This window comes from Larimichthys crocea, chromosome XXII (assembly GCF_000972845.2).
Source record: "Larimichthys crocea isolate SSNF chromosome XXII, L_crocea_2.0, whole genome shotgun sequence".
Lineage (NCBI taxonomy): Eukaryota > Metazoa > Chordata > Actinopteri > Sciaenidae > Larimichthys > Larimichthys crocea.
In genome coordinates, this window is record NC_040032.1 from 21,996,848 (window position 1) to 22,007,377 (window position 10,530).

General features: G+C 38.9%; 1 protein-coding gene and 2 non-coding genes across 4 annotated transcripts in view; 1 reads left to right on the top strand and 2 right to left on the bottom strand.

Moving 5' to 3' along the window:
- Nucleotides 1-7,042, bottom strand: part of st6gal1 (ST6 beta-galactosamide alpha-2,6-sialyltranferase 1) — a 41,201-nt gene extending 34,159 nt beyond the window's left edge. For both annotated transcript variants that reach the window (XM_027273481.1, XM_010734441.3), the window contains exons 1-2: nt 6,750-7,042; nt 4,718-4,831 (exon numbers count right to left, since the gene is read on the bottom strand). In XM_027273481.1, the coding sequence (XP_027129282.1) occupies nt 4,718-4,729 (12 nt within the window). In that variant the 5' untranslated portion in view covers nt 4,730-4,831; nt 6,750-7,042. The remainder of the gene's footprint in view (nt 1-4,717; nt 4,832-6,749) is intronic.
- A 2,284-nt stretch (nt 7,043-9,326) lies between these two features.
- Nucleotides 9,327-9,398, bottom strand: trnae-cuc (transfer RNA glutamic acid (anticodon CUC)). The gene has a single exon. It is a non-coding gene; the product is annotated as a tRNA-Glu (tRNA).
- A 334-nt stretch (nt 9,399-9,732) lies between these two features.
- On the top strand, nt 9,733-9,804 carry trnaw-cca (transfer RNA tryptophan (anticodon CCA)). Its single transcript has one exon. It is a non-coding gene; the product is annotated as a tRNA-Trp (tRNA).
- Nucleotides 9,805-10,530: the final 726 nt, after the last annotated feature.

Sequence of the window (10,530 nt, forward strand, 5' to 3'; positions counted from 1 at the left end):
AAAAGTTGGGTCCGACTTAACTTTGGTGGACACCTGCCTGCACCGCCACAGCCAAAACGGACAACCCCTACTCAAATGAATGTAAAAACCTGCATTTGGATGCGCTCTAAGCCATGACTAAAACCAGAGAACCCGAGTCAAGAACAAGACCAGACAGCATATCTAGCCAAACAAAAGAATTTTCATGAAACATGAATACATGTATTAACAAAGTATCTGCAACACTTTGCTGCTGCACCCTGCTGAACCCAGATGTGAAACTTGCTGAGATGTAACTTTGTTCTCTTTTTTAACAAACTGTTAAAAACTGACAATTTGGTGTTTCCGGCATGAATTAAGAATTAGCTGGTTGTTCATTGTGTTTCTGGCACGATGGACAGAATTGTCTATATGAAGTGATGTTTGTGCATACAGAGAGGCTGATGGATAAATGTTTCACTTTTTAAACACAATGAACTTTTGCAGCTGTTGACTCCTGATCTTGTGGTTAAACCACAAGTTTTTCTTTCTTTTTCTGTGCTGAGACGTTGAACGTCGACACAGGTGTTTGACCTATGGATGCAGACTGTATAACAATTTCCCAACATTTGTTTTATTCTCTCGAAATCGAAACTTAAGCCCCGCCCGAGATGTAAAAATGTGTTCCGTTCATTATTAAACTGTGGCCAGCCACAGTGGGGAAACACTGACCATTATGAGGTTATGATTCTCAGGGGAGACGCCTCCCATTGCAGGCATACTCAGCTGAAAGGGGACCCCATACCTGCTCTGTGCCTCTGAGGGATTATATACAAACACCTTGGGATGGGCCAGGAGGAGCTGGAGGAAGTAGCTGAGGAGAATGCCTTGATCTACTTTGCCCATAATGCCACCGTGACCTTGATCTGGATCAGCAACGCAAAATGGATGAAGAATCTGAAGCAGGGTTTATTCATCCTAAACAATATCCAACCCTGGATTGAGTATTATGTTGCACCACAATGTGGCCAAATGGAAATAGACCAGAGGAAAGCAGGAATCAATCAATCCTGCTTATATCAGATCCTATGGAAAACAAATGCACACATGACAACCCACTGTGCTACATACGAGCGCAGGACTATTGAAATCAATATGTTCCTGCTGTGTTATTTCTATACAGCAGCTGGTCTGCAGACAGCCAGAGGCTGAACATACTGCAGTCAGCTCCACTCTGAGCTGTCACATGAACAACAGCAGTTTCATTTACTTGTCTGAATCACTTGTTTTCCTATCAAGAGGCACAGTGATAACTACAGGCCGAGGCATACTAGTTTACTGAGTCAACACTTAAGGCAAGATTGAGTCAAACTTGGTATTTTTGTGATTTAGTGCCCCCAGTTTCAGAGTGTACTAATTTGTAGTTTCTAAAACAGGCTATGAATGGACCACTGAGAGTCACGATTAAGAGGCTGAAACCACTAAAGGTTTGTGTCCCAGGCAACTTTTAAGGAATCTGACACAGGAAACATAATTTCTAAAACAGGCTATGAATGGACCACTGAGAGTCACTCACAATGAGTCACTGAGAAGACCAAAAAGAGTTCAATGGCTCACCTCAACAAAAAAGATATGAGGCTTTTGGGGGAAACAGTTGTTTCCACTTTGTTTAAAGGAAATAGCCCTTTCCTTCCGCCTTTACTTTTTCTGTCTTTGATAAAAATCAGCATACATTCTTATCCGTATCTGACTCAGCAGGGATGTTGATAGAAATGTTTGGGTCCACTTTTAGCTGAATAAGTGATAATTTAGTTTGAATGAACATTATTCACCTTCACTCTTCCATCATCACCTTTGAAGTTGAACTTGTTAGCAAACACCTTTGTGTGACTCGGGACAGACGTGTTTTTCAGGTTTAACTAAAGGCATTAAGTTTTAAAGCCTCTGGAAATGTGGCTTTAAACAGTAAAAGCGCAGATATGATATCAAATAGGAGCATTTTCCTTAGCAAAAATACTAGAAAGCCTAAAAAACACACACAAAAAAACAGCTACATTTGCTGTTTAGACATTTCTCAAGATCATGTTTGATTGACATCTCACCCATGAGCACCAACAAGTAAGCTATGAAATGTATTTTAGCCACCTTTTGGCCATCATTATTGTATTTATTTTATTCCTGTAGCATTTGATTGTTTTACGATGAGTTTACAAGGCACTTAAACTAATCTTAGTTCGGTAAAAGAGAGAAACTTGAATTCAGAGTCCGTGAAGTGCACAGGTTGTGTCTTTCTGTTTAATAATGAAAACAGGTGCAAGAATATTCCCTTTCTTGACAGTCATGAGTTTATTTATGACACTAAATGAAATTGGTTTCTTTGGGCTGCAGCTGCTTTGAGGTTGAGAACAGAGAGGTTTTGTTTTCAACTTTCAACTTTCAAGATTCAATTATATAGCGCTTTTAAAAGCACACAGGTTTGTGTGTACCAAAGTGCTTCACAAACAGACAGAATAAAAAATAAAGACATAAAAAAATATAAAACACTGAAGGTGAACAAGTGACTGTGTGCAGCAAGTAGCGGTCAGTCAATGACCTGAAGTTGTACTAACTGCCTGAAAAATATTAATTTGTGCTAACATGAGCTAATGTAATGTTGCATAAATTTACAGTGCTTCTTTTTATATATGGAAATTGGATTTGTATTTGTTTTACATCAATTCACCCTGACTGATTTTCTTAAAGGTCTGTTTACAGAATTACTGAGCATAACCATGTACAACTCAAACACACTATCAGGAAAATTTACAAAAATTAAAATGACAATATTTAAAATGAGATGGATTTTCTGGATTAAAAATAATACCTAAAATGTTTTAGATGCTTGTTATTTTGTACATAAGAGCCTAAATTACATAGTTAGAAGGGTGTTGTGAATTTGGGTTTCCAGTGTCTTTAAGAATTACTCTACAGTATTGATGTTTGTTAGTCCAGAGTTCACTTCATCATCAAATATTACATTACATATTTACTTAAAAATTACGCTATCAGAGTGAACCGAGTGAAATGGTGGCCTGAGAGATAAACAATGAGCTGAAACTCTCTATACAGCTCTGTAAAGATGAAGGTGAGGTGCAGATCTTCAGATTGTTATAAAAATCATAACCGCTTCAAGTTTTACAGTTTTGATCAATATCAGCAGGTTTGGATTATCTGAAATTACTTTTAGAGAACCACAGCTGCTGCTCACACAGCTGAGTGCCTGTCAGCATGTGTGACGCCTGTCGGCTCCTCTGAATGAACAAATGAATGAATGAATGTATGAATAAATGAAGCGGCAGCGTTATTGCAGAGCTTCACACAGATGGTGGTGTCACCTTATATCTGCTTGAACATGTCGCCCTAAATCCCCAGCCGACGCACACACAGAGGCAGCCAGAGGTGTTAGTGCATCATGGACTTATGGAACCATAAACTACACAAGATTAAGAGGCAGGAGGAAGTGTGTGCGTGCTGCTGCAGAGTGTGTTTCTGCAGTGTGTGTGTGTGTGTGTGTGTGTGTGTGTGTGTTTTAATCTGGCCTGACAGAGTGAGAGGGAGTTCGATGGTTATGTATGTGTCAGCCGCAGTAAAGCTCTGAATCAAACAACAGAGATGCTGATTGGTCGGTTGCTGTTGGAGCAGCGTGACATTTATGCCCCAGCATCAGAGAAGAAAATGCAGCTGCACAGCTGAATATCCTTCATCGTGGAAAATTACAAGTGAAAAACATAAAAACAAAACAAAAAAAGCAAAACATAAAAGACAAACTAACCCTCAATATTGCAATCCACAAACACGTATTAAAACATCTGCATTTACTTGGTAAAACAACTGTGCATTTTAAAACTGACCCTGTATAAAGAACGACTAAAATGTGTGGTAGGTGTAAAATAGAATAATCTCATAATCTGTATAACACAAAAGCAGATAACAAAGTAAAGGCTGAGATTGTCTGTACACAGAAATTTGTGTTGTATAAGCGATGTATTGTCCATTGTTTATTCATTATTTTTACGTTACGTTATATTTCCTCCTCAGATTCAATTAGTAAAATGTAAATAATCCCATCAAAAACAGTTTTGGTCTCTATAGCTAATTTTCCTGTTGATGACACCTGTACTGAGGCTGAACTCACCGGTTCAAACTATATTAAAGTTGTGTACAATTAACAGCATGGCCACTTTGACTGACAGGAAGGTGGCTTGTTAGAGCAATCAGATTTTCAGCCCCCCTCAGCTCCACCCACACCATGTCTTTGCCAATTTGTAGATTAGATCAATGAAGGGGAGGTAGGGGTAAGACTGCCAAGAAGTCTGGCTGCGACCAGAGCACCACACTGAGCTTCACGATGACTCTCCACAAACCTGCGGACGGCGTAACGGAGACTACGTCCATGTATAATATATCCGTGAACGTGTGAACTCATTTAGCGTTACAGCCCTACTTATCTTACTGACTCACTGCGCTTTGGAGCATTTCTTTTAGCTACATCTGCATTATTCACCCAGCAGTAGGTGTATCAGTGTGACGAATGAATCATGACACCTCCAGTAACTGTTACTACAGTTGAAGCTGTGAGTCATCTGGAGATTTTTTTACTCACAAAACACACACATCCCTGAGACAAAGTCTTCAGATACTGACTGAAAAACTGAACATGTGTGGAGGTTTGGAAAGTGAACGCTGTGGCGTTTTGCTGAACGGTGAGTGGTGATGTTACCTTGTAGCCCATGGTGTGTGTTACTGCACGCTGTGTTGCTGATGTTGTTCCTTAGAAACGGGCTGCTGCCTTCAGGTTTCCCCTCATCTCCTCTGTAGACGCACTGTCAGCTGTCTGCATGGGATCAAACACACCCACAGATCAACACGGGGCACATGTTTGTGAAAATCTATACTTCTGCTTCTTCCGAATAAAAGCTGAAGTAACATGTATGATCATTCAAATCATTTTACTTATCAAGTGCAACTGATGTTACACAGCTTCAATAGTGGTGGAGTGAACAGTTGATTTCCTCATGTGCTATACTGAAGTACACATTTGAATTACTTCCAGCTTACTTTTTACTTCACTATGTATCTGACAGCTTTAGTTACTTTACAAATTAAGAGTTTATAAAATCTGATGTGTCGTTAGAAATTAAAATAGCCAACAGTTTATACTAAGTACAGCTGAAACCATTAATCCATTATCCAGTTAGTTTGTCAACATAACAACAAGACAAGACATAGATTAGATGGTGGGAGCAGCAGTCTGTTGCTGAAGGAGTTGTTTAAGTCCCCTATAGTCAAATATGGCTCAGTATCAACTTTTATTTTATTGATAATGATAATTATTGGTGCGTTTATTGATACAAGTCACCATAATTTGCAAAAAAATAAAGACCTGACATGAAAAGATATTAGAAGTTATTTTTTTAACAAGTTTAGTTTTTACTTTAGCTGCATTTTTAAATTTAAGATGTTTGTATGCTGCATAAATACTGATACTGAATCATTTGTCCAGGACCAGTCAGGAACTGATGCTACTTTAGTACCAGTTCTTTATTCAGTTTGAGATATAACCACCCAGGTACAATCACAGCGAAATGTAATTGCTGTGAGCTGCTATAATATATATTAATATATAACAATATAAAGACTTTTTACAAACCAAACAATCAAATGATTCTCAGCCAACTACAACAGTAAAATCCTGCTGTTACATTAATGCATGAGTCAGAATAATCTAATGAGATCAGTAGATCAGTAGAACAATCACAGGGGAGATTCTGCTGTGAAGTTGGACATTTTAACATGGGGACTTATGGAGACTGACTCACTTTTGGACCCAGCCTCAAGTGAACATTCGAGAAACTGTAGTTTTTGGCATTTCCACGTAGACTTCACGTCACAGGCACAGCCAAGGTTGTCTTCAACAAATGCTTGAGGTTCTAGGCATGTTGATATAATAATATTTTTAGATTACAAAAATGTTTGGCTCTTTAATGGTGACCAAGAGCCAGCTGAATGAAGGGGAGGCGGAGGCAGGACTGCCACGATGGCTACGACTAGAGCCACCACACTGAGCTGAAGTCTCCGTAGACCAACTCACGTTGGAAAACCGGTTGCCAATTTCTCGAAATGGTTGTCGGTTGCAAACTGGCTCTCTAAATAAAGACCTTCTTTAAAAATGCACATATGATTTGTCATCATCACCTGACATTGTCCTCTAAGTTCCCCAAAAAACGGTTAGTTAACACGCCTCATGGTACTTTTATTTTTAAAGTTATTTTTCCCTTATACTTTTTTAAAATTATTTTTAATCATTTTATTCAGTGTTGCATGAAAAGTATCAACACTTTTGTTGCATTTTTTTTTTGTTTGCTTATTTTATATTTTCTCATGTGGCAGAAGAAAGAAAATATCTGCACTGAACTGACCTGAAGAGAGGAAGAGGGGATGAAATTAAAAAAAATAGGAGAGGAAAGGAGGACGTTTAAAGAAGAATAATTCAATATTGCATGCCACAATATGGAGCTGCATTGAACTGTATATAATAATAATTAAATAAGATCAGTTAATGGATGTAGTTCATGAGGTCCTACAGATGTATAAGCAGGCCATCATCATAGAGCATGCAGGATCATTACAGGAACATGAACGCATTGCTGAGATTGATATATCGATACATAAACAGACACACTGATTGATTGGTAATTCTCTGTCTCATCTATCTTTAGCTCGTCTGAGGTGTTACGTGCACGTTCGTTGACCTGTGCAAAGTGATGCTCCTGCAGCCGCGTTGCTCCTCTCTGATTTATCGTCGCCACGGTACCGAGCCGGTTGTTGTTCCCGCCGCCATGTTCCCGCTGAGTCCCGTACGTCGCGGTGCCTCCGACGCCACCACCGCCGCTGTCCGTCCGTCCAGTCAGAGGCCGCCGTCGGTGTCGGTGTCCGGTGGCATTTGGAGTGAACCGGAGCGGAGAGTCCTCTTCTCTCTGCGACCGCAAAGGATGCAGTGCCAAGCGTCACCCGCAGACTTTGAGCCAATTGCGTTTCCGGCTACGTTTTCAAAATAAGGGCTGTTTTTTTTTCTTTCTTTACCTGTGTGATTGAGCTCATTATTAAAAAAATAGCAACAGTATTATTAGTAGTAATTTTTTTAATCAGTTTTTTAAGTTCACACAAGAGGTGAAGGACACCAAAGTAGTAAATATTACAGTCACAACAATACTTTTCGGTCATGCAGTGTCTACCTTAAACTTTATTTATTTATATGGCAACTTTCATGCAAACATGTATCCCAAAGTGCTTCACAGAGGAAAAATTATGTTATGTTATAGTTGTACCAGCAACTATCTGGAAAAAAGGGCCGCTAAGAGGCTGAGTGGGCTGTGATGTGTTACAGTCCAAAGAAAATCCAAAGTCACGTAAAGTAAGTTTTATGTTTATAAACCAAAAGAATAGCAACAAACTGAAACTGGCACAGCATTACGGACTAAACTAGACAAAAGGAGACTTGATAATAAGTACTAAGTGATCATAAGTAGTGAAATGTGATAATAAGCGACAGTCAACAGAAAATACCGGAACCTGTCATCCTCTTTGCCTAAAACTCCCACCACCACACAAGTGCACAGGTGAAAATAAGGTGTAACCAGCACCTCACCCTTGTTGTGGAAAAATTGCTGAAGTCAAATGTCAATGGTGAGGTCAGGAAGGAAGAAAGTGTTCAGGAGCCTCTGATGTCTTATGCTGTATTATTTATTGACGCTTGGCCAAAGAGAAATAGAGACACTCTCAAAGTTCATCAGAAGTGCCTGAGTCGGTCTCACATTCTGCCCAACTCATCCTGGTGGATCAACTTTAAACCCCAAGATGACACCACAAATACTATACGCCCAGAATTAGTCAAAGAGACCATTTTTACCCATGGAGGTGTTATTGTCAGCATATTCTTGTCTGGAGACACAGATGTCTGTTTACGCAGATTGGAACGTCAACAACAAGCTATCTGTCATGTAGCAATAGGTCTCTTCGACCCTGGCCACCACAGTGTTGAGACAGACTGGCACCTACTGTTCTCAACCAAAGCCAAACAACTAATACTGCTGAGGACCTCAAGGCCCACACATGACCTTGTGTTACCTGAGGATAGAAAATTCCATAACAACCCTCAGTGCCAATTTTAGAAGTGAGGGTGATCTACAAAACGTGTGTGATCTAAACCAATAAATAATACAAACTATATACATGCATTTTGGCTCCTACAATAATAATTAAAAGCCAGTAAGAAAAAAGAAACATGTTTAAGAACCAGACATAGAAACCAAGGACCATTTTGGCAATACCAATAACAGTATAAGCAGTGACGTCAGCATATCCATGATGACAGGTTTCCAAAGTGCTGTTTTGAAGCTCAAAATCTGTGGATCTGGCTAATTTGTTGTTTTTATGTAATGTTTAAGAATTTTAGGCTATATACTGTATAATGTGAGAATATGAAGATGCTCCATAAGCACTTTAGCTTTCTACTGTCATAGAGGACTAAAGAAACAGAAAATATTCACATCTGAGAAGATTCAGTTAAATAATCTGAACATTTCTTTGTTTAAAAAATGACTCAAAACGATTCATTGATTATGAAAAAAATTGCTGATTAATTTACTTATTGACAACTAATCAATTCAACGAGTAATCATTGCAGCTCTATTGTTGAAATCATCATTTTTTTGTTTTACATCACAGTAGACTGCAGTACTCATTAAAGAAAGTATTTTACATTTCATGTTTTATTTTGAAGGTAGAGTATAATCACCTGATATCCGGTCCTCACCTTATTAAATCTGTTAAATTTACCGGATCCCTCTGCAGCAACCAAGACACGCAATCCCTCTGCAGAGAAGACGAAGATGAAGACACACAGACCAGAGGGCATCTCTGTCCTCTGTCCTGCATTAATGATTGATTACTGAATTCCATCAGCAGCATTACCACAACTGTCATCATAATATTACCGTAACACTGCATTCCAATTATAATAATGAGCATGTCCTTTTTCGTGTCACATCTATTTTTAATGCAATACTGTACTGTATGTTCTACAGTGTATATTATATAAAATATTATAGTATCCAAGACTAAATTGCTACAGAAGTAGCAAATAGCTGATAATGTTAAAGATTTGCTCTTTGAGTAAATGTACTGTAAAATTTATAAAAACATGAATGTAGAAATTCATAAATAAATGTCAGTGTAAGTGTGTTTTAGTTGTTAATTAGGTTTTATTGCCTTTAATAGCTATATGAGATTAAACATCTAGTATTTGAACCAGCACAGAAAAAGACTAGTTCCCTGACCGGGAATCGAACCCGGGCCGCGGCGGTGAGAGCGCCGAATCCTAACCACTAGACCACCAGGGAAGGTTACATGGGGGTGGACATGACTCTTTTTGTTGGTTATATGATGAACCAATGACGAACATTTTGACCTGTTTAACGGGGACGACTTATCTCATCAGTAACGTACACTTGTGACGTGTCAGCTCGAGCTCTTGTTTCAGTGACGCTGGACTGAAGTTACTGACCTAACAAACTCACGTTCAACCCTGTAATTAGTTAGCAGGTCAGTATGATCATTCTTATTTGTGCTCTTTGTCACACACACAGATTTCATTCAAGCAGACCATATTAAAGACCAAAATATGCCGGACTTGAGCTATCTTCATTTACCCAGAGCTCGTTTCTAGGGATGCAGGACCTCGTGGCGCAACGGTAGCGCGTCTGACTCCAGATCAGAAGGTTGCGTGTTCAAATCACGTCGGGGTCAAAGCTTTTCATCTTTTCATGTTACAGCAGTCAGTGTACTCAAACAACGCTAACGATTGTAGATATTAATCGATATCCTCTTCAAAATGCTGTTTTGGACCGTGTTTCTTGTATACAGTAAAATGCAATTATATTTCATGGCATATTTTACTGTACAGTCTTTCAGTATAAAATGCAACATTTTCCTGCACCATGACTGCTTTCACTTTTGTTACATTAAGTAATTTTTGCTGTTAATTATATGTTTTAATTTAATTCAAGAAATTACCTACAGTATATCAGGATATGGACTTTTGGCCCTAGAAAGAAGTGATTTAATTTTTTGTAATGGAGTATTTTCCACAACTTGCTTTCTATGAGAGTCTGTTATCTATCCCGTTATCCTGTTACTCTATGTTTTCACATGTAGGCCTATAGCATGTGGTCTTTCACGTTAGTATTGCCTTACAGTTTTCATATGAACAGCTTAATTCACTCTAAATGTGTTAATTTGTCAGGTATTGTAAGGGCAGCCAATCACAGTAAGACCTGGAACTTCTGATGTTTAAATTAACGTTTTGTCCTCGACATCCTCAGCCTCATTTCTAAATGTGCTGCCGGTTGTTGACTTTGAGGCTTTTTAAAGACAGGCCTACATTTCTGTAACCTACTTTTGTCCTGTTTGTCCCACAAAACCTGGACACCTTCACCCACTTTGCTTTCACAGAGCAGCCAGTAAATCAGTAGA